This window comes from Pseudorasbora parva, chromosome 3 (genome assembly GCF_024679245.1).
Source record: "Pseudorasbora parva isolate DD20220531a chromosome 3, ASM2467924v1, whole genome shotgun sequence".
NCBI lineage: Eukaryota > Metazoa > Chordata > Actinopteri > Cypriniformes > Gobionidae > Pseudorasbora > Pseudorasbora parva.
In genome coordinates this window covers 16,757,138-16,781,833 of record NC_090174.1, presented here as the reverse complement: position 1 = coordinate 16,781,833, position 24,696 = coordinate 16,757,138, and the positions used below count along the sequence as shown (strand labels likewise).

Sequence of the window (24,696 nt, the reverse complement as noted above, 5' to 3'; positions counted from 1 at the left end):
ATCCTTTTTAGTCTATGAGAAATCCCCAAGCGTTTGAGGCCGAGGACCGCGGTGAATGAGAGGCAGGAAGTAGCGACAGTAATGAAATGAGACCATTAAATATCAGGTTCTATATCATGGTTTAATTTCTTACGTCTTTGTTATTATCGTGTGTCCAGACTGCTTCGACGTGACTTCATCGTTTACATTGAGTGGTACTGAACAGTAGGCTACCAATAAATGTAAATGATGAAGTCACTTACACCTTTTGCCATACTTAAAGGGATGCTGTTTTAAATTCAAGGCTGTAATTTAGGCCTTACTCAAGCCTATTTCTCAATATTAGCTACAAAATCTACAATATCACAATGAGATGCAATTGCACTCAGCGAAGTGAATTTGTAAATGCATGAAAAACAGTTGGCTAATGTAAACTTTTGTTGTTGTTACCATTCATCTTTACTGCATTTTTTTAAAATAGCAGACTAATGTTCTTCTGAAGATTACACATATTAAATTGAAATCTCAGTGTGGATAAATTATTTTTTAATGAATAAAATCATGTACAAGTCCCTCATTAATTGTATTATTTTTAGTGTTTTTTTTATTATTTGTGTAAACACTATTGCAGCACATTGGAATTCATCTACATGCAGTAACACAGCGAAATCCAAGGTGGAATGTTTCTGAATAAATGCCCTGGAGCTCGCCTCGCTTTCCCTTCCCAGCATAACCTGGTGGAGACACAAGAAGCGCAATAAGCACTAGGGTTTATGTTGACATTGAACAATTACAAACATTAAGAATAATTTCTCAGCTCTGTAGGTCCATGCCATGCAAGTGAATTGTGTCCAGAACTCCAAGCGATGACATAAGTAAATTATACTTTATTACTATTTTTAGTATTCCTTTTAAATGCCACACCTAGACTAACAACTAGTTTATTCATCACCAATTTATACAAAATGTACCTAGTGTTCATTTGTACTCAAACTGGCACTCCAAACAAGTGGAGATGGAGTACATTTTCCATTAGAGCTGTTTGTAGTGTGAAGATGTATTTTTCCAACTTGCTACACCAGAGGGTTTTTCCCCTCTGGAAAAATATTTTAAAAATAATTTAAAAAAAAGTAACATAACATTTAACTTTATCAGTGTTGTTCTTGTTATGGGTTTTATTTTTTAATGTCAATATTTCATTTCTAGCCATAAGAAGTGTGCCTGATTTTTCCATTTTTATCCCCCAACTATATCCCTGAACCTAGAGCAAACCAATTCCGGGCTTGCAGCATCTCCTTCTTCAAGAACAACTTCAAGCAATATGTTCTTAAGCAACGCTCCTGATAACTGAAATAGCAACAGTTAGCACAGGCCGTTAAAAAAGCACATTATATAACATTATTCAACTACTTGAAGATGAAGCATGATGAAGGGTCATCATCTCTTAACACCTCATCCTAGAAAAAGTGGATTCAAGTTGTAATATTATACACATTTTAAATTAAAATTATTATACACATTATTAAAATTGATTATGCATATCTTGCTAATTTTATCTAGTAAAAATTAAGTAATTTAAAATTAGCAGAGCAATATTATAGTTACATAATTAGAAACCCAGCATAGTGTATTTTTGTATTGCCACAGGTTTCAGGGAGAAGTGCAGAGCATTCTTCCTCTGAAATTGGATTAGAATAAAAAAGATACAATTATCCATCACTTTCTAATTAATTATTTAATTAATTATTAGCAGTTAGGGATGCACGATATTGGATTTTTGCCAATATCCGATATGCCGATATTTTTCAGCTCATTTTGGCCGATGCCGATACCGATGCCGATATATGTTTATTTTTTCCCTTTGTTTGGAAACAACACCATTTTGAGCAAAAACTATTTTTTTTTTCATTCTGGTTTCAGATTTCTGAGGTATCCTTACTAAAAGGATTCTTGTTGAAGATAAATAAATGTTAATAAAGTTCTTTTTATGATAAGAGTATATTAAAAGCTCTGAAAATAACAATAATAAAGTCAGTAATTTTTCACCCCAGATGCAGCTGTAACCTAAATATTGTAATTTTGGATTTAACGTTTGTGCACATGAAGTGGGGGTGGCATGACATCCATTGATGCTGTCTTTTAATTCTACAATTATTGTAGAGCTCCTTGGATTATTTTTCATCATCCATTTCGTAAAATTTTATTACAGATTAATACACTGTATATAAAAGTATTTAATTTACAAGTGTCATGCTTGTGATTTATGACATCATTACTGATTTGTTTATTCAGAACAAGAAGTAACTTCAATTTATTTGTGTATTCTACTTTTCATTGTATTAGTGTAACAACAGCGCACCCACTACATGTATATAGCGGTCTAGCAGGAGGGCACTAGGACCTGGAGGAGCTTTTGCTGCTATGGAGGCTGCCGCACGCGCTAGAGAGTGGGACTGGGGAGACGCGATTGGGCTTGTTTTGGGCTAGTTTTGTTGTGAAAACGTGGCAAATCTGCTGCTGACGGTCACGTCCTTCTGTACGTGCATTCAGAAATTCAAGGCAGCATTTAAAAACAGTCAATATAAATCACTGTACATGCAATGTATTTTCTTGTTTTCACTTGAAGAATGACTGCAGTGCTGACATGGTCTTATCGCTGTAGCACTCCTTGCACACGTGAGTTATTGCAGGCACATATAGGGCTTGGGCGTCATGACGTCATTACTTGGCGTGGCGGCCATGTTGATGGCATCCTTTACTACTACTCGGACTACTGTGCACTGTTTATAGACGTACTCCCTCTCAGTCGTGTGTCTTAATTTGATTATTTTGGCGTTATTTCAACTATGGTAAACCGTTGCTGCATTTTGGGGTGTGACAGCGCAACACATAATCACCATGGGAAATGTCGAAAATGGATTAACTTTCCACCGCTTTCATGCTTGGAGGCGCAACCACGGACAAGATGTAATAACAGTACGATGTGCAAAAAGCAAGAATTGTCACACAATCAGATGTTTTTTTAGTGTTTATTTGCAAGTAGTGCAACCTGAGAACACATGTTGAACACAAATGTGGAATGCTTCAAGGCAAAAGGTTACAAATAAAAAATGAACACAGAAAACGGAGTGCAAGTTGTTGTACTTTATATAACGGAGTGCACTTTATATAACAATAATAAATACACTTTTTTAAAAAAATAAATTATTTCAATACTATATAAGCAAATAAATAGGTATCTATAAAATAACAACAAAAGATACAGAAATGCAGGAAGTGCAAATTATAAATATAGTAAACAATAACTTTGCAATAACAAATAAAAACGGAGGCAGAGCAATTTCTTATATAATAATAATAATAATATACGTTTCGGTTAGACTTTATTTCGATACTCCACTTTAAACATTCTACTACCTATGTACGTTTTCAACAGCATGTCAACTAACACTAATTAGAGTATTAGTAGACTGTAGGTTATGGTTATGTGTTGGGGTTCAGGTTAGTAGAATAAGTTGAATTGTAGTTGCAAAGTTACTTAACGTCAGTAGAATGTCTGTTGGGGACCAACAAAATAAAGTTTTCGTCGTCGTCGGTGCTCCGCTCTTTCTTTGGAAATGCATGTGGATCCAAAACTTTAATAGTTCCGATTTTGCCCACATGGAAAGAACCTATATAAACATATATGTTTTAATATAGGATTTGATATAGGTTTTTAATATATGTGACATATATAAAATTGGCCGTTTTCCTATATTATATGTACATATATGTACATATATGTACATATATGCACATATATGTACATATATGCACATATATGTGTGCATATATGCACCTATATGTTCACCTACACTGTAAAAAAATGAATTACAGTATATTAATGTTAATTATAATTTATTAAACTGTGGAAAAACGGATCAATTATGTTAAATTACACATAAAACATTAAATTTTCAATCAAATTTATTTTACAAACCTGCTGTCCATCTACAGTAATTTACTTTTAAAATATATGTTTTCTATGTACAATAACTAAGATATTATTTATAAAAATGCAGTAAGCACATCAATTCAAAAACATGTTTGCATATTTACAGTATTAATATTTATTTGAACAGAACCACTCACAACTTCAACCTCTAAATTAAGTAGGCCTACTCGTACATAAATAGCAACCTTTACAGCCAATTTCTGTTAAATTTACAAAATATTGTACAGAAACTGCACATTTACATTATTAGTCATTTTACATAACACATATGTCAAGTTACTTCAGTTGTAGGAAATACAAGCTTAGTATATAATTTAGAATATGCAAAAATATCTACATTAAAAGACAATTATCTTTCTTTTATACTGTCACATTGCAGTTATTATTTTATACATGTACAATTAAATTTTATCCAAAGCAACTTACAAATGAAGAGTATGGAAGCAGCAATAAGTGCAGTGACAATTTTTAGTTAGTCTAGCAGTTTTGTTAAACAGAAAAGAGCTAGTTTTATGGGTCATGTGTTCACAAAAGAATGCATCTTTAGTGGTCTCCTGAAAATGGCTGGAGTTAGTCAGGTTATTCCACCAGCATGGAACAGTCCAGATAAAGGTCTGTGAAAGTGATTTTGTGCCTCTTTGGGATGGCACCACAATGCGCCATTTGCCTTCACAGCGCAAGTCTTCACAGTGCATCAGCAAACACTGATGCCAGTGGCTGGAACATGAGCTTGGATGAGTTGTGTAGCATGTTTCGATAGGAATGGCCTGATCATCCCAATGCTGTACAAGGAAAATCTAAAGATCGGGCAGTTCTAGCAATGTGGTCTGTGAAGATTAACTGATCAGTTATAACACAAAGGTAGGGCTGGCTGAAACCACGAGCACTTCCGTCTTGGCGAGGTTGAGTTGAAGGTAAAGGTCATCCAGGTGAAGGTCGGAAATTTCCATCAAGCAGGCTGAGATGCGAGCAGCTACGGCTGATCATCCGCTGGAATGAAGGGTAGAGAGCTGTGTCAGGATAGCAGTGATAGGAAAAGCCATGTTTCTGAATTATTCTAGTTGCAATTATAACAAAATACTATTCAAAACAGCTGCATGATAAGATGCAAACAAAGAATTTGTTGAATGAGAAGAACAGTGCCCTTATTCCACACCTGCAATGCTCACCTGCTGTAGACCTCCAGTCTTTCCACAGGACCTGAAATCACACAAAAAAGCATAAAAAAATAATACAAATAAAAAAATAGGACTATTACATGAATTAAAACATGCCAGCATGTTTTACTGAGACCAAAAACCTCAACCTAATGTGATCTGGAAGCTGAGCTAAATTTACAGTATTTATAATTAAAGTAAAATTATATTACTTTGACTTAACGTTAGCTGCATCATATAACTCTCTAGGGGTGTAACGTAACTGTCCAATCATCTGGATCGATGATAATATAATATATTTTCATTTTTCCAGAGCTATATATATATATATATATATATATATATATATATATATATATATATATATATATATACATACATATATATATATATATATAGGTCTATAGTTAATCGATAACGTTAACTTTAGTTCATTGTTTCAAAAGATATAATGACGGTAACATAACTACCACATACAACCTTTCAAACTTTATGAATAGCTAAGTTAATCTTTCTTGGTTAAACAGATGGAAAATTGAAAGAGGCCTGAACTGCTATAATTTTCAGTGTTTTACTCTCAACGCCAGTTATGTGACTGAACAACGATTAGAAATGTTAACAACAGCTTTAAAACAACCAACAACATCAATGTGCAGCCACACGATATAAATATCATAGAATGAGACTCTTACCTCAGCCCAGTGATCGGTTGATATGATGGCCGCTGCTTGTCAAAAGTCGCTGTAGTTGCCGAGACATTCTCGCTGAAATGGCGCGTTATTTTTCCTCACATAGTTCCGAGATCCTGCTCACGGCTGCTCAAATCCAGTTAATCTCACGACTCACTTCACGAGTGTAGCTTAGCCTAAAATAAAATCAAATCACCCGCTCTAACATCACTGTAACGTTACCTCTCCGCAAACTGTTGTGGGCGTGACTAACGGAAAATTAACCGGCAGCAAATTTGAAACTGCGTCACGCGCGCGCGCATGCAAGCACACGCACGCACACACACACACACAGCTGCATTTGCAACTGGATTTGGAAACCCATCAAATGTACATGAATAGATGTGGTTAGGAAATTTAGGGGAGAATTAGTCAGTGCAAAAAATTATCAAAATTAGCTTCTTTTTTTTGTTTGCAAGGTTAAAGGTTAAAAGATTAGTAGCTACAATCCAATTTATAGTTAGACTAATATGTATAGGCCTAATGTACAAATACTATTATTTAGCCTAAAACAACTCACTAACCAACACATTATCTTAAATGGTAAGTAAAACATGTTGAATGACTGCTGATTTCTGTAGTTAAACATTCGTTTACTTTTTTCTAATTTTACAGAAAAAAATCTGTAAAATATTAATCACACTTTTATGTAGGCTAAAATTACATATTATTCTGTAAAAATCCATCTTAAAAAAAACAAACAGATGTAATAGGCTACCAGAATACAAGCAATTCCTGTAAATTTAATAGTCGAAATTTAAATTACAGCGAATATCTGTAAAACACCAGGCATTTCTTGTACAATGAAAAAACAGGAAAATTCTGTAAAAACAAAAAACAAAACAAATAATACAGACCATAACCTGTAAAATTACATTGAGCTATGACCGGATCCTGCCATGAGCTGAGACATATCTTGTATATATGGCTTATATGTGGATATAAAGAAGCAATACAGGAGACCTATATGGCCTGATATGCACATATATGCACCTCAATTTTACCTATATGTGGAATATATATGTGCATATATGCAGCATACATATTATCATATATGTACATATATGCAGCATACATATTATATATGTGCATATATGCAGCATACATATTGACATATATGTGCATATATGCAGCATACATATTGACATATATGTGCATATATGCAGCATACATATTGACATATATGTGCATATATGCAGCATATATGTACATATAAACTGCATATATGTTTCATATATGCGCATATATCCTCATATAGGTTCTTTCCATGTGGGTGTCTCTATAGCGGTCCCTGCCTTCCCTATTTAACGTATCCCGGTAAATTCCACATCCCTTTCAGGATTTTAACATGTTTTTTCTTTCTCCCAACTCTGCTTCTCCTCATTCGACTTGCTGTATGTTTACATTCGCGAGGCCATCAACATGGCCGCGACGTCCCAGAATGCAACGCGGTGCCCAAGCCCTATTAACACGTTATCATATCGGCAAGGCATATCGGCATAATGTTTTCATATCGACCGATGCCGATTTTTATATTTTAAGCGTTTATCGGCCGATTCCGATGTCGTGCCGATAATATCGTGCATCCCTATTAGCAGTACAATATCAAAATTAATTGAATACAAGGATGCATTAAATTGATCGCAAATTACAATAAAGACTAGCCAATACAAAAAAATTAATTAACTACAAAATTACAAACATTACACTGCTTAATACCTCCATAAACACTCCATAATACCTTCTTATGGTCTTCAAAATCCATGATCGAGAGCAAATTGAAGAAATGGCTGTTACAGATTTTGTAATTTATGTGTGCTACTAAAAAAACTACAGAAATAATTTGGATACACTTAACCCTTATTCTTTTGAAAGACTAAAAACGGTGTACAAACACCATTATATGTACTTTTTCACAACTTAAATGAATTTTTACTTAACTAAAAAAAATGAACAACAAGCTTACCCCTTCAATTTAACGATGATGAACCATGAACACGTGAAAGTGTTTTCTTCTTTCTTTGTTTTCTGATGGATCGCAACAAAACTTACCTTACCACCACCAACCAATAGCTATACACAGGTTACTCAATAAACCAATCAAAATCCTCTGGATGTTTGTACAGCCCACTTGCGGCTAAAGCTCCACCCACTTGCTGATGACCCATCCATTTGCAGCTGGCTCCGACCTCCGTTTATACCCAACTCTGTGCATTTGCTCTCTGGCTCTAGTCACGCACGCACGCACCCTTCCGGTACAAGGACATTCCGACCAGTTGACGTCAAGCAGACCCATCACTGCATAAAAAGTGGGATTTTCTATGGCAAGCCGTTTTAGCATTAAATACACCTTCGCATACTAGTCATAAATCCGTTTTGACTAGTCATAATTCCAGTTCCAGATATCTCCTCTGCAATTTTGACTAGTCGTTATTGCAATTAAGATATCTACAACGTGATTGTGACTAGTCATAATATGGATTGAAGATATATACAATGTTAATTTGACTAGTCATAATATACATTCAAGATATCTATAATGCAGAGCTGCCAACTCTCACGCATTGGCCGTGAGACACACGCATTTGATTGGTTTCACACGCTCACACGCCACACCTCCGATTTCTCACGCTGAAGTTTCAGCCCTGTCAGTCAAATGTCTAAAAGATGAGTTTTATCTATAGATCTACCTGTTGAGCCACTCGTGATCGACTAGTTATGCTTTCGGTGAGGGGGTTCAAGAGCGCCCCTGTCTGTGGGATTTGCCGTTTTCTCACATATGCGATGTTACTTCACAAGCCATCCCAGGCGCATTTTCCCCCGCATTTCCCCGGCTTCAGGTATGTATGCTTTGAGTATTTATTGAGAATAGGCTTGAGTATTTATGCTCTTGAACTTTAAATAGCGTTTACTTATTCATTTGTGTGAGTTATTATATTAAAGGCATTTCGAGAGCTTTGTGAACGTAATTTATTAAGGGCTATTAAGTGGTGACCAGATGTCTGAAATGGAAACATTGGGACATTTCCTATTTGTGTGGTCAAAATATCACAAAAAAATCTTATTTGTTTATTATGTATTCATTTAAAAAACGGGGACAATATATTTTTGAATGTTTATGTTGTCGTAGTTTTTTTGGGGGGGCTCCCTCCCTATTTATTATTAACATTAATAATTAGGCCCAAGCACATGCAAACAGTAGCCTTTTACTTTAATTTAACATGAATAGTTAATGTTACTACCTTGAAATCGATAAAGATGTTTCCTTTGAAATTTGACGACAATGGCGCTCTGCTCTCGGTTAAGTTCTAGTGGTGCGCGCACGAAAAAAGGAGAGTCAGCAGATCTCACAGCACCAAAAATCACTACACCATTGTTCATTTAACCAGCAGGCTGCTGTATGTTGGGCTTTTTTTGTTCTTGCAATGTATCAGCGGGTTGTGAACGAGCTGTAAAACAGGGACATTTCCGGGGACAGCTCCAGTCAAGGACAGACACCAAAAACCAGGGCTGTCCCTGGAAAACGGGGATGTCTGGTCACTCTAGGCTATATACATGCGGTAATTGATAGGCCTACATTAGTGTAGATGATGTATTAAACAAAGATCATTTAAATTCTTGAAGGTTTCAAGTATGCCCCGCAATAAGGCAAGGCCAGTAGGAGAAAAGATGAGTAAAGAGAAAACAGGAGAAAAGAGGAAAGGCATTTTGTTTTTTTTACTGAAAGATCAGCCACAGCAAAAAAGAGCCACACAACAGACAGAAGAGCAACAGACAGAAGAGCAACAGACAGCACAAGAACAGACAGAACGACAGACAGAACAAGAACAGCAACAGACAGAACGATAGACAGAACAAGAACAGCGACAGACAGAACAGCAACAGACAGAACGACAGACAGAACAAGAACAGCGACAGACAGAACAGCAACAGATAGATTTGCTTGTTGCCGGATCTGATTCAGAACAAAGACAGACAGAACGACAGGCAGAAAACCACCAACAGCAGCAGCTCGAGCAGAGGTCGAAGATTAGAGCCTTGTGTGGAGCTGCAACATACAGATGCACCTTCAAGAATGAGTGGACCATAAAATGGCCATTTATCACTAAAGGTAGCCTCAGCACACATTACTGGTGTTCTGTATGTTGTGTGGAAAACACATGTTGCCACCAGGGTGTTTCAGATATTGTGTGACATGTTAAGAGCAAGGGCCACCAGGAAAAAGAACGAGCCATTGAATCCACCACTACAATTGACCGATTTTCGATGTCCGCTTCCTCTGTTGGGGGGATGTCAGACCAAGAGGCTAAGATATGCTATGTGTCATGGTTCTGCCAAGGTTCAAGAATTTTGTGTAAAATACTGTACTGTCCTGGTTGAGTTTTGACTAATTTACCGTCTTGTTTAGGTTTTGTATTACTGTGTTCTGTTTCACAGTCAGGTTTTCTTAGTTTTATGTTTTAATTGCCCATTGTGTTCACCTGTGCCCTGTTGGCTCTGGTGTCTATTTAAAGGGGGGGTGAAATGCTGTTTCATGCATACTGATCTTTTTACACTGTTAAAGACATGGAATCCCATACTAAACATGGACAAAGTTTCAAAAGTTAAGGTGGACGTTTGATGGGAGTATTTCTTTGTCAAAAATACTACTTCCGGTTAGTCATAAGTTTCGGCAAGTTTTTTGCGATCATGCATCCCCTTTGACGTTAATGGGGGCGGAATTTCCTTGTATGGGCCTTACGGACAATTCTACCGGAAGAGCGTGAGAGAGAGAGAGGGAGAGAGCGAAAGCAACAGGCTATGCCCATCAAAGCGCTGGCTCGTAGGCTGCGCTGCACAGGTAATGTGCACAATTAACAATGACATCAAAAAGTGCGTTTTTGGTTGTCAGACCAAGACAGTCCTGCACAGATTCCCCAAAAACCCGCGGTAAGGCAACAGTGGATGGAATTTGCTTTTCCGGATCAGCAACTGAGTTGCGCGAATGTTTATATCTGTTCGCTGCATTTCGGTGCCGACTGTTTCATAAACAAGGCCCAGCTTGACGCCGGATTTTCCAATCGCCTAATGCTGAAGGATGGAGCAGTCCCAACGATAAAGGTCCCAACGTTAGAACCGCGGGCAGTGAGTTAGACTGCTTCAAATGTCTGTGTTTTTGCCTGTGCTCATCAAGTAGCCCAAACATGATCACGTATAGTTACTATATATATTACTATATATAGAAATTGATCAATGGAGTATGCGATGTGTAGTGCGTGTACATTTGTTTAGCTGGCCACTATATGTGTAACTTTATGTTTGTGTATTGTAAAAGCACTCCAAACAACAATACACAAAGAGTGGGGAAATATGTTGAACTAAATAAGCACGCTTCTTCATTTAAATGCGCTACTATTCCGTGTCTTTCTATGTAAACACTAACTTAGCCTGCCGTGCAAAACCAGTCCGCTTAATAACGTTACACAACGTCTACACAAACCAATAACTTAATAACGTCTACACAAACCACGCGTAAACACACACACACACACGTGCACAACTGCACTTCTCACATGTACACCTTCAAAGACAAAAATACGACGATATAATTCAAGTATAAATATGTAAATAACACAAGTCGCTAAGCATATTATATAGTTAGTGTATAACTTGTACCACATAGAGACGTCCTGCTCTAGTCGTTTTTGCTGCTGCTCCTGTTCAACTGCAGCCTCTGGGTCTGATTCCGGATCATAGATGTATGGCTGTATCTGATCAAAAGCCATATTTTTATTTTGAATAAAGTTTTTCCCGCTGTTAGGGATGACACAGCTTTACGACGCACTCAACACAATAGCAGCGCCGTACACACGTCATTATTTAGCTCCGCTCACACGATACGCCCCCACCCGCTCGGCTTTTTTCGGAAAGACTCGGAACAGCGCATCTTTCTTATATAATTATTAAAAAATTAAAGACTTTTCGGAGATATGCAGGATGCAATGCTACTCTATAGGTACTCAAGATTGACATGACACTGACTGAAACTGAGTGTTTCACCCCCCCTTTAAGCTCACTTTTTTCTTACAGACAAGAAGGGCTGAGGTTAAAATGACAGCAACATTAGTTCAGCACAATGTGCCGCTTGCATTGACTGACCACCTGGGGCCTCTTCTGAAGGAGTGTTTCAAGGATTCCAAAACAGCCCAGGAGTACAAGTGTGCCAGAACCAAGAGTTCATGCATAGTTAATGAAGCACTGGCACCACATTTCATGAGTGAGTTGGTGATACAAATGAGGGAAGGGCCATACACACTCATCACAGATGGATCCAATGACACAGGTATTTCCCAAACTATTGAACATGACATTTTTCTCCTTCTCCACAATCAGGCATGATATAGTTTTTTAAACATGTATATAAGAAGATGGGAGGCTTTATATGCTTACATGCTGTCATTGCAGGAGTAGAGAAGATGAACCCCCTGACTGTCCGGATGTTTATGAAAGATAAGGTTGTCCACCGCTTCCTAGGGATGTGTACTACTAGTGGAACAAGGTGTGGGACAGCAGACATCATCTTCAGCAAGATAAATGCCACCTTAGCAGAAAAGGCTATCCCATGGCAAAACTGTGTTGGTCTGTCTGTGGACAATGCTGCTGTGAACATAGGTTCAAAGAATTCCATCGCCTCCAGAATCCTAAAAGAACACTCCAGTATTTACGTTCATGGCTGCCCATGTCATATAGTTCACAACATCGCTAAAAGAGCTGGGATGGGATTTTTGGATGTAAGTATAGGCCTTATTGTACTTTACATACAATACAATAATAAATTAAGATACTCTGGGTTCGGGCAAAAATTTCAGAGCCCGGAGCCCTCCCCGGACAGCACGCCAAATACGCATAATCTTTACTCTATTTAATTGATGTAAGTGTGAACTCGTGAATCTACTGATTACTTGCATTAACTGAATGATTACTGAACTGAATTATATGATTTATATGTTGCAGGTGTCCAAATTTGATCTTGAGGACTTAGTAGTTGATGTTGCCTACTGGTTCAAGGGTAGCACAAACCGAAAGGGGTACTTGACAGGTATGCACTTTTGACAGTACCAATTATAATAATTAAATGTTTTTGAATACATATGATTTATAATGAAATGTCTGTGACAGAATTTTGTGAGCTCCATGAAGCAGAGTATATGGAAATCCTCATGCATGTCTCCGTTCGTTGGTTGAGCCTTGAACGCTGTCTGACCCGGATTCTGAGGCTATATGAACCTCTGGCCAGCTACTTCAAATCTGCTAGTATGATCCCTCATACTATGTTCATTATCCAGCTACTACAAATACCACAGAATTGTTAACTGAACACTTGTGATATCGACAACCTTGTTTGTTTGTTTTTTCAAGATGATAATCAGGCAAACTTCAGGAGACTTCAGAAGGCATTTTCTGACCCCATGACGGAGGTGTACCTACTGTTCTTCCAGGCCACCATACCAGTATTCACCTCATTTAACCTCCTGCTCGATACAATCATTATTTTTAATACTTCTAATTTTACAATGATGAGATCAGACTACAGGGGAAGCCCATGTCATGCTTTGCCTTGTACCTAGCCTTAGTCTAGCAATGTTGTCCTAGTTTTATTCAAAATTTTTTTTTGGGCTAACCAGAAGCTCAGCATTAAAGTATCCATCCACTGATCTATATCTTCCATTAACACTGAGCTTCTGGTTAGCCCAAAAATATTGGACTTTATGCCTAGTGTCATGCTGCTATTGTATGATCAGCACGACACATTTCTGTTTACATGATTTGTTGTATCTGTGACAGGAAGAAAGCTCAATATTGGATTCACCACCAGGGTGAAGCTCAACAAGCTACTTGATGATGGAGACATCACGCCAGAGCAGATGGAGCAATTCCATGAAGCTGCCTTGGCGTTTCTGACCTATGCTGTGGACTATGCTCTAAAAAAGCTGCCCCTACAAGAGCCACTGCTCAAGCATGCAAAGTTCGTTGATTTTCGGCAGAGGTTGGAATGTGGCGTAGAAGATGCCCTTTACTTTGTTGAGAGGTTAGGTTATTTTTTCAACAATTTCAGCTTATCTGATATTAAATACCCTGAATTCTATACAAAGGCATTAACACCAGAATTTTGACTCTGAGCACATGAGCCATGCCTAAGTGGCTTCTTTTTTATTCTTATTTGCTCCTTTGGGTTGATGAACATGTATATTAAAAAACTGCTTTTGTAAATTAGGTTTCCCAACCTGCTCCCCTACCATGGTCCTCAGGAGTATAACCTACTCAGTGACGAGTTCCTGGAATACCAGACTATGCAAATACCCGACCTGCAGGTCTCAGAGGAAATTGAGATGGAGAGCTTCTGGGCTGAAATGGCTACCCGAAAACACAAGGTAATAATTATTCTACATCAAAAACACAGTGGAAATACACTCTCAAGCATTAAAATCATGCCTCTATATTAGTGAGAGCTTATTTCCACTGTGTTCTTGGCTCATTCTTCACAGGTGACAGGTGTAAGCCTGTTTCCGAGGCTTGCCACCATAGCAAAGATCGTCCTGGTTCTACCCCATTCAAATGCTGATGCGGAGAGAGTGTTTTCTGTGGTGGGACTCAACAAGACCAAGACCAGGAACAGCCTTGCCCTGGATGGCACCCTGTCATCAATAATGACAATAAAAATGGCTGGCCTGGAGCCCTGCGTCAAGTGGGACCCCCCCTCAGCAATCATCAAGGCCTCTAAGAAGGCCACAGTTCAGTACAACAAGGCACACAGATCTTAAAGAAAATGTTCACTTAATGGTATACCTATAGGCGAACTAGGCAGTCGCCTAGAGCGGCGGCTCAGCCAGGGCGGCAAGAGAGAGAGAGAGAGTGTAAGCGAGAGAGAGAATTAAAAAAAAAAAATGTATTTGTTCGTTTTACATTAGGTAGATTACAATTATCGCACTTATATCAACAATATTTTTTCCCACTCCATTAGTATAAATTTAAAAATAAAAATTCCCGCCCGGCCGCGCCCCCACCTCACTTAGAGCGGCATCGATTAGTATATGCGTGCAAAATACGCTCGACTGTGCCATCCGTTCCGTGGAAGAGCGCTTTCCGCTGCTTCGAGACCATGGGCGCGTATTTGGATTTTTATATGACATCGCATCTCTCAAAGAAAAGGAGAATAGCCTACAATAGTTCTTCAGGATTGCTTAAGACTGGAAAAGGCCCTGACTCATGGAGACTCACGGGATGTTGATAGGCATAAATAGTTTGAAGAGCTGACTGCTTTGGGTAGACGCCTGGTTCTAAACCACTGGATGCGTTTAAATTCATCTGTGAAAAAGGGATGGAATAAATTTTTCTGAGCCCGATCTCATGAAAATGCGTAGCCTATAAATAGTTTGCAATCTCGTGGAATGTATAAAATGAGTTTTGGCATGCATATGGTACGTGGTTTTTCGCGTGCTATGATACGCACTTTATGGCGTATTATACATATGAACCGTATTATTAGGGTTATGGCGTATTATACATACGCATAAAGCGCGTATCATATGCACGCAAAAAAGATTTTACACTCTTACTATTTATACACATGACCATGAGATTGTGTTGATTTTTCCCAATGTTTTTATAGCATTGAGAGTGCTTCTCACTCCCCGTCACTGTGAGCTCAGTTTCTCAAAGCTTAAACTGATTAAAACTTATCTCCGACGTACAATGACACAAGACAGACTCAATGGACTAGCAACAATTGCAATTGAGCACGAACTTGCTGAAAAAGTTAAACTCGAGGACGCAATCAAAGCCGTTTGCCGCTGCGAAAGCCCGAAGAGCACGCTTCTGAAATGTAGGCTATTATGTGAATGTGTGTTTGTGTGTATCAGTCAAGAAAAAAATCGAAACCTCCAATGAGCTAAAAAAGTTGTTTGCATATGTTTAGTTTTATTCTGTACACTGTCTATTATAAAACTATTATTATATGCAGCTGTAGCACTGTGTACTTTTTTCACGTTGCATGCACGTTTTTATTTTAGTGTAATTTTATAGCTAAAGAACATATTAATTTGTATGTACATGCATCTTAAGGATACCTAATTGTGAGTGTGAGGTGGGGGATCATGCTCTGCCTAGAGCGGCATTTGAGCTAGCGCCGGCTCTGCATGTTACCCATAAACCTCTTTAACAATATGTAAAATGTATATGCGAAATAAACTTGTATCTGTTTAAATTGTTCAATGCAGTGCTGATGAGCATCAATTTCATACATATATTTGTATACATATCTGTGAGTTCCATAGGCCGTGAAAAAAACGGATTAATTCGCTGCCCATTGGGTAGCGCTAGTAAACACGTCCACGCTGCGCTGACGAATCGGCCGCGCTGCTCGGTCTATTGTATGAGGCGCCGTACATGACAAAAGTATGGGAAGCCAAACAATCCAAAAGTGGGACGAGACAGCGGGCTGTTACAGAGCTCGCGCCGCGCGGACATGTCATCTGCGCGGTTCAATAGGCCGAGCCGCGCGGCCGACTCGTCAGCGCAGCGCGGACGTGTTTACTAGCGCTACCCAATGGGCAGCGCGGTGCGATTTTTTTTTTTTTTTCTCACGGCCTATGGAACTAATCCTCACCAGCCCTGCAATGAACAATTTAAACCGATACAAGTTCATTTGGCGCATTTACATTTTACATTTATTGTTAATTAACATTTTACCCATAAACCTCAGCCTATTTTAACTACTGACATTTTAAACAGAATTGATGAGGCTTTAGGTGACAGAGTCATTAATTCAAAAGTTTAGGCGTTTTTCCCTTGAATACAAATTAAATTATATTTAATAGTGTTACAAGTCAATCGTGTTGTGCATATAGCCTACTGAACTTGTATAGAGGCAAGGAAAGAGCTGTACAAAGCAGAAACTTCAATGACTTTGTTATCAATATAATGATATTATTATATAGCCTATCTATCTATCTATCTATCTATCTATCTATCTATCTATCTATCTATCTATCTATCTATCTATCTATCTATCTATCTATCTATCTATCTATCTATCTATCTATCTATCTATCTATCTATCTATCTATCTATCTATAATTATGGAATTCAGATATAAAAAGCTTAAGTATTACAGTCTACAAATAATAGCTGAATGCAAAACTTCATACAATAGGCTAATAAGATTAATTACCTGAACATATAAACTCTGATATAATTACCAGGAGGTTGGCGATATGGAATACGAAGAGGAATATGATATTGAAAATCATTAACGTTTCTGCTTTACAGATATTTCCATATAGCGTGCAGTTCAGTATCGACACAACACTGCTGACTTGACTTTTCAAGATAATAAACAAAAGAAAATGCATTTCATCCCCGATTTCATTTGTCTACTGTAGGGAAAAACAATTAAACTTCAGCAGAGAACCAATGTTTGTAAGGAATGATGGGTTTCTTTATTGTAGCCTATATTTGAGTGCATTTATGGTTTAAGCCAAACAATCCAAAAGTGGGATGAGTCAGCGGGCTGTTACAGAGCTCGCGCCGACTCGTCAGCGCAGCGCGGACGTGTTTACTAGCGCTACCCAATGGGCAGCGCGGCGCGAATTAATCCGTTTTTTTCACGGTCTATGGAACTAATCCTCACCAGCGCTGCAATGAACAATTTAAACCGATACAAGTTCATTTATGGTTCGCGCCGCGCTGCCCATTGGGTAGCGCTAGTAAACACGTCCGCGCTGCGCTGACGAGTCGGCCGCGCGGCTCGGTCTATTGAACCGCGAAGATGACATGTCCGCGCGGCGCGAGCTCTGTAACAGCCCGCTGTCTCATCCCACTTTTGGATTGTTTGGCTTCCCATAGCTTTTGTCATGTACGGCGCCTCATACTATTGAACCGCGCAGATGACATGTCCGCGCGGCGCGAGCTCTCTAACAGCCCGCTGACTCGTCCCACTTTTGGATTGTTTGGCTTCCCATACTCGCGCACTTTCGGCATCTCTCGCGCACTGTCGGTCTCTCTCGCGAGGTTCGCTTCGCTTTTGTCATGTACGGCGCCTCATAGTAGGTAACGTTAACTAGCGCCATTCTGTCTGATTTCAGTCGTCTGTCGTGCGTTGCCCTGTACTTTGGAATCGCCTCTAATCTCGATTGCAGCGTGGCACAGAACTCGGCGAGCTCCTGGCTGGTCGAACAGTCCATCCAGACACCGCGCCAACGATGCCGTCTTCCTCATCAGACATCAGGTCTATGGTAGCACACTTCCAAAGGCCCACCTCATCCCCAGCTAACACACTCTTTCTTGCTTGTAGCAGCTGTAAAAACAACCAATATCGCGCGATGTACTGCGTAAAATGCACCTGAAAAATAGTCACACTGACCAAAAACGGATCTAATCTAATAAATCTTACCCTCTTTCTTGCGATGCAAGAACTGGATGTTTGTACCTCCTGCGTACTGTCTCTATGTCTTACATGCAGCTGGAAAACAATTAAATGAGTGTTATGACGAAGTTGTGAAGACGGCGTACTGCTTCCTGTAAAATTGACCAGAAAAAGAAAACACTTTTATAAAGCAACTTACATTTGTTCTTTTACAAGGCTAATTTCAGCTTGTGCTACTTAAAAAGCTTTGCTTTAGGTTACTTTAGCTTAGATAACAGTCTTACCGCAATCTTAGGACTTGGCACTCGTCTTCTCTTCTTAAAGTTAGTATCTTCCACACAGTTTTTCGACTCCAAAGCAAGCAACCTATCGTCTATGGACAGCAACCTGGAGATTACTAAAGTGAACTGCTCGTTAAAATCGGCAGCAAACTGAGCAAGCTGACGAGATAGCCCAATGATAGCATTCAGCTGTTTCTTCCCGCCGGTCTGCGGACTGGCTGAACGGGGTTGATCGCGTCCATGCAGAGGAGTTGAAGGGGAGACGCCGTCCAGCCATTGTAGATCACAAAACAGCAAAGTAGCAAAAACACAGGGAATGGAGGAAAGGGTTTGAGTACAGGAGTGAAAACGTCTGTTTATGCTCGTCTTGCATGCCCATTCCCTTGCACGTGATTGGACGGGGGCTAGAAGGCTCGTCGGGCTCCTCCAATCACATGTGAGGTCATGGGCATGATGGAAGAACTCAGAGCTCGTATGTTTATGAAATAAAGCACAGTGTGCCTATAAAACTACAGTTTTAAAATCTTTTCATACTTAAATGGCCATATTAATGGTGGTCTTTTCATACTCAAATGGCCATAATAATGATGGTCTTTTCACTCACAAATGGACATATTCATGCGCTAAGTATGGCCGTTTGAGGTGATGAGTATGGGCATTGCGTGAGTTTTAAATGTGTAGGCCTACTTAACATTTCCATAGGATGAGTATGTGACTGAAGAGGAGGAAAGCAGTTGGTTATGGCTTAAGTGTATGCAAACAGGTGGGTAATAACTGGATATGTGTCACAAATATTACATCCATGCATTCAGCAGCCCAATTAAATACCTGTCTGTCATTAATATTAATCAAAACGACTACAGATGTTAAATAAATGTATACATATAAAATAAATATGTATTAGTATCTGAATTTTTATTTTATTTTTAATAACTTTTGTTTTTGTAATTTGCTTAGGGTATTTTTTTAATTTAAATATATATATAAATATAAATATATTTAAATATAATATATATATATCTCCTAACTAAAATAACTCATAGCCTGTCATTACCTTTCTCATATTAGCCTATTATATTCTATTATAATCTATTATATTGCCCACCCCTTGCCCACCTGCACATCCCAGCTGATATACAAGATTTGGGGGGTCATTCTGCATTTGAAAGTTTGAAAGGGTTTTAAATCTTCTAAATAAAGTAAAATGATTCAAAATCAAGTAATTTACGCATGCCAAAGTCAACTTTAAACATATACAATGTAATTTCCAAACAGCAAAATTGTGGCCAGTGAAAATGCTGAGTGGCTAGTAACTTTGGAAAACCACTAGCCACAGTTAACATTAACTTTTTTGCTCACCGGCCACACACACACACACACACACACACACACACACACACACACACACACACACACACACACACACACACATATATATATGTCAACCCCTGTATATACAGTGTACATATGTAGTGCCGTTAAAATTAATTTGCGTTAACACATTAATTTTGACAGGCAATGATATATGATATATAAAGTTTGCTGATGTATGACGCCGCTTATAAGCAGGAGACCGCAATGATTGGTAAAAGTTGAGGTGATTGGTCAAAATTGCGAGTCGCACTGAATTCATGGGGACTGATTGCAAATGACACACAATAAATAATCTAGAATACTTTTATCAAATATATAAATTCAAGCTTAAGTTTAAGATTTTACAATTAGGCTATACTGAGCCTGATCTATCTAAGAGATTTTCTTAGAAGGAAGTTAATACCTTTTAGAAAAATGTCACATGGGTTAAAACTCCTGCTACCCTGATTTGCATTTGTATAGCTCACAGCATGTTCATTTACATGTTAAAGCCTCCCCTGGAGCATACTCGAAAAAAAACTCTCTTGACAAACTATTTTTGACACAGAAATACCCCAGATAGCAAGCATGTTTGGGCCACATGTGGGTATTATCTGGTACATATGGCCCAGATATGGCATGGCTGAGCAGATATGGCATGGCTGAACAGATATGGGCCAGAATGTGATATTTGTTTTGCCATAACTTTAAAATCGGCGGGAAATATTCTCTTGGTTCAAAACTAATTTTGAGGTATATGGCCCAGATAACAATGTACATATGGAATGTGTTATATATGGAAAAACACAGGACACCTGAAATCAAGCGCAGCTGACATCAGAGGTTTCACACCTCAGGTGGCTGCATCTCATTAGTGGAATGAATCTAAGTCTTTTTAAGGTTATTTTGTGCAGCATTATGTATTTGTTTGAGGAGGGTGTCGAATTAGCCTCAGTTGAGTGTATTTACCATTTCAATCCCATGTGTAATGCAGCACACAGTCACCAAACAAGTCATGAATTGATGATTTAAAACTCCGGACTAGTTTTCTTGTATGCGTCCATTTTTAACGTGCCTCAACTATCATACAGTCTGACATTTATGACAGTTTTGATCTTACAGTGTGACATGGCTTACAGCACTGATTATGTTTGTACAGCAGTCGTGAAGGACTATAATAAATCTGACAGTGTGCATCCGGGTTAAGTTTTGTTGTGGCCACAACAAAGTTAGTTTGGGTTTTTTTTTTGGCGCAAAAAATAAATTAATAAATTCAAATCTTAACCTGGCTAATGATAAATTACAATTATTTTAAAAAAGTGACAAAAAATTATGACAGAATTATATTTTTGGTTGAACAATCCCTTTAATTTAAGATTTATTTTAATCATAATTATGCAGACCTAGCTTCCAGGTATTGCTGTTATTTAATTTGTAACTTTTTATTGCAGGTGGAGTTCATTGAAACAACATGAGTCCCAGCAACACACTTCCAACACTGATTAGTGTCACAATTCACCAGTGTGAGTGCCAGTGCTCACCACCAGAGGGCACTCCAATTCGGACTGTCATTCTATCATAAACTACACCCATTATCCTTTGCCCAGACTCATTAGCACTCACTGTTTACACCTGTGTCTTATTATTCTGTTTTCCGCCTGGTTATCTCTGTTATTCACTGCAATGTCTTGTTTTGTGTACACTGCATTTCTGAGCATTTTCCTCGGTTTCATGTCTCTTGGCTTGTTGGATTTCTTGTCTGTTTCCCGAATTACCTGTTTACCCGTCTCTCCTGTCTTGTTTGCCTTTCTGGGCTGTTTGCTTGTGTATGACCTTTTGCCTGCTTTTGACTATGATTGTGGATTACCCTCTTAATAAATACTGCATTTGGATCTCCTACATTCTGTCTCAGAGCGGTTCTTTACAATTAGAGACTTTTTTCTCTTGTGAAGTTGTTCTTTGTTATCTTTAGCAAGTTACTGTGATTCCCCCCTCCCTTCTACTTTAACTATCATTGCTAGTTTAGCATAATACACACTTTAAATTTGGTGTCACGCTTTGAATGTTATTTATATTAGTATAAATGGTTTCTGATTAACTGTTAATATTTGTCAAAAGTAAATAATTTAATACATTTTTGTTGTTGAGTGTTGTATTTACCATGGAGTTAATAAGACTTTTACATAATGCTTAAAGTTGCATGTGGGCCACGTAAGGGCTATTCGATTTTAACAAAACTCAGCCATACTAAAAGTCCATATAAGGCCCACATAAGGGCCACATACAATTGTATTGTTTGGCTCACGTTTGGTGGAGTTATGTGCTGTGGTAAAGAAGAAGTGGGCCAGATCTGTGCCGGCAAACACAATCTAATCTGGGCCACATCTAAGCTGTTTATCTGGGCCAGATCTGGGCCAAAGGAAATTTGCTGACTGGGACTCCATCAAACGTCCAACTTAGCTTTTGAAACTTTGTCCATGTTTAGGATAGGAATCCAAGTCTTTAACAGTGTAAAAAGCTCAGTATGCATGAAACAGCCTTTCATTCACCTGTTTTATAAAAATTCCTGAACTGTAACAAAGCATATCCCCTCCTGTAATTTAAGAACTTCTTCATTGGATAATTTTGCCCAGCACATGTAGGATAGAATGTAGGCTACAAGGGGGCGCTATGTCTATGAGCAGAGTGAGGTGGGTGTGCTTAATTGCGCACACAATACACTCTAGAAAAGCCTAACTTGAGGAAGATGATACACTTTGGTCATGAAGAAAGTATATTTCTTAGAATTGTCAAGTCACCTTTATTTATGTGGCTATAGGCCTACAGATTGTTTCAAAGCAGCTTTACAATGATGCACAGGAAAATAATCATAGCGGTGCAAGCAGAATCAAATCATACTATAAATAAACTTAAGAAGACAAATGTCATTCAGTTAAAATCAGTTCATGTCTGAATTGCCTACACAGATTAAAAAGGTGTATGCCAGGAAATGTTAAATAGAAATACTAACAGCTTTTTAATAAAATATTTTGCGTTCCATGGAAGAAAGAAAAGCATTTTTTTGACAATTCATTGATACTCTAAATTAGTTTCTTACTTCCATGGAATGCAAAATATGTTATTAAAAAGCTATTAGCTAGAATGTGTGCACTATACATAGTTTTTCTAAATCCATATTGTATACTTAAATTTAATCTTGTGTCAAAAACAATCTTTTATTTTCTTTCAAAAATAATTATTGGCATTCCCCTATTATTCCCCTATAAAAACTTCAGACTTTAGTGTAGCCTAAAAGCAGAAGTAAATGAATAACCAAATAGATGGTCTATTAATAAATTAATAGATCTATCTATCTATTTATCTATCTATCTATCTATCTATCTATCTATCTATCTATCTATCTATCTATCTATCTATCTATCTATCTATCTATCTATCTATCTATCTATCTATCTATCTATCTATCTATCTATCCATCCATCCATCCATCCATCCATCCATCCATCCATCCATCCATCCATCCATCAGAACAGATGAACACTGTCAAAGCTACAATTCCGATGCATTTTGACAGAACATAATAATTTATGTGTTAGCCGCTATTCTTTCTGTCAACTTGTGTTAGCTGCTTTTCTTTCTGCCAATTTAAGACAACTTCTTTAATTTATTTATTGTATTAAATAAAATAAAGTATACAAATTACGACAATAAAACGATTCGAACATGTGTTGCCATATAGAGCCTGCGCAGTTTTTTTAATCTATGACCCTCTTGAACACAACATGTCTCGCTGCTCTCTTGTGGACGAACCTTTTTTTACAGTCTATGGGACGAACGCGTGTAGCCTACACACTGCCGTGCAGTCGGATTTTTAGTGCAGTTGGTCAAAGGTGGAATTAGAAAATTCTGTTTGCCTGTGCAAAATGAGGTTTACAATTTGTCCAGCCAAATATGAAGACTGCAAAGATATAGAACGCATGATTATGGTGAGCATACAGCCAAACACCACGCAGAGTTTTTTCTTTAGTGTGTTTAAAAGACAGTGCCGTCTCAATTCAGCTCGCTAGCTTCATATCGTGAATCAGTAGGCCATATCGTGTAACTTACACGAACTCGGGCACTGATAAAGACAGTATTAGGACCGTGGCTTATCACAATTGGTATTCATGAACAATAGCAGAACTGATATCTTACTGACCATAATGTTTTACATTTGATTTAATTAAAGTAGGCTACATATAGTTACATATATATACTTTGCTTGCTATGTTTGTGTACAAGTGCATTATTTCCTTTTTTCATTCATGGCATGTATCACTTGATTCTATAAAGTCTAGTTAGTTTGGATTAATTTTCAGTACAGTCAAATAATGTTTTTGTGTTGGTAGGTCAAACAAAAATTTCAGGTGGTGCAGCAATGTCAATTCTTGATTTTAAATTTAAACCAACAAATATATGAACAAATAGCTGAAAATTAATAGCTATTGTATTGAATGCATTTACTGGTATACTTGTATGATTATTGTCTTTTAAGTAAATTTAAAAGTCAATTTGCATGCTAACTTTGCTAAATACAAGGCCACTAAATTGCAATAATTAATATGAATAAAATACACAACCACAACTGTTAGACACTGCAGACACTCTAAGGGTTACTTTGCTTAATTGTTATTTAACTACTAATACTTGTTTAAACACATTTAAAACTCCAAAAATATGCATTACATCAATTGAAAAAAAAAATATGTATTTGTAATTGACCCACATATGCAACATTTCAGCTGCAAATAAAGGATAAATG

The 24,696-nt window shown here is 37.9% G+C and overlaps 2 protein-coding genes and 2 long non-coding RNA genes across 6 annotated transcripts in view; 2 read left to right on the top strand and 2 right to left on the bottom strand.

Annotated features, from left to right (window-relative positions):
• Positions 1-4,178: 4,178 nt before the first annotated feature.
• LOC137070636 (uncharacterized) lies at positions 4,179-7,125 on the bottom strand. Its single transcript, XR_010904288.1, has 3 exons — positions 5,823-7,125; positions 5,130-5,173; positions 4,179-4,963 (listed from the first exon to the last, which is right to left on the bottom strand). It is a non-coding gene; the product is annotated as an uncharacterized lncRNA (long non-coding RNA).
• Positions 7,126-8,406: 1,281 nt separating this feature from the next.
• On the top strand, positions 8,407-16,003 carry LOC137070635 (protein FAM200A-like). Its single transcript, XM_067437946.1, has 9 exons — positions 8,407-8,698; positions 11,928-12,180; positions 12,303-12,628; positions 12,852-12,936; positions 13,017-13,151; positions 13,257-13,348; positions 13,683-13,926; positions 14,113-14,269; positions 14,384-16,003. Exons 2-7 carry the CDS (start codon positions 11,949-11,951, stop codon positions 13,716-13,718), a joined length of 906 nt encoding a protein of 301 aa, XP_067294047.1. The 5' UTR covers positions 8,407-8,698; positions 11,928-11,948; the 3' UTR covers positions 13,719-13,926; positions 14,113-14,269; positions 14,384-16,003.
• Positions 16,004-17,760: 1,757 nt separating this feature from the next.
• LOC137070639 (uncharacterized) lies at positions 17,761-18,943 on the bottom strand. The gene is made up of 3 exons (XR_010904290.1): positions 18,546-18,943; positions 18,289-18,413; positions 17,761-18,192 (listed from the first exon to the last, which is right to left on the bottom strand). It is a non-coding gene; the product is annotated as an uncharacterized lncRNA (long non-coding RNA).
• Positions 18,944-23,673: 4,730 nt separating this feature from the next.
• sat2b (spermidine/spermine N1-acetyltransferase family member 2b) overlaps positions 23,674-24,696 on the top strand; it is a 54,445-nt gene continuing 53,422 nt past the window's right edge. For all 3 annotated transcript variants that reach the window (XR_010904289.1, XM_067437949.1, XM_067437948.1), the window contains exon 1: positions 23,674-23,881. Coding sequence is in view for 2 of the 3 variants with exons in the window: in XM_067437949.1 (XP_067294050.1) it covers positions 23,819-23,881 (63 nt within the window). In the remaining variant the exon portion in view is untranslated. The remainder of the gene's footprint in view (positions 23,882-24,696) is intronic.

Excerpts from the sequence above, each read along its gene's own strand:
- LOC137070635 (XM_067437946.1), top strand. The coding sequence starts at position 11,949 with ATGACAGCAACATTAGTTCAGCACAATGTGCCGCTTGCATTGACTGAC. Across the intron at positions 12,937-13,016 it reads CCGAAAGGGGTACTTGACAG|AATTTTGTGAGCTCCATGAA; the intron begins GTATGCACTTTT and ends TGTCTGTGACAG. Across the intron at positions 13,152-13,256 it reads CAGCTACTTCAAATCTGCTA|ATGATAATCAGGCAAACTTC; the intron begins GTATGATCCCTC and ends TGTTTTTTCAAG.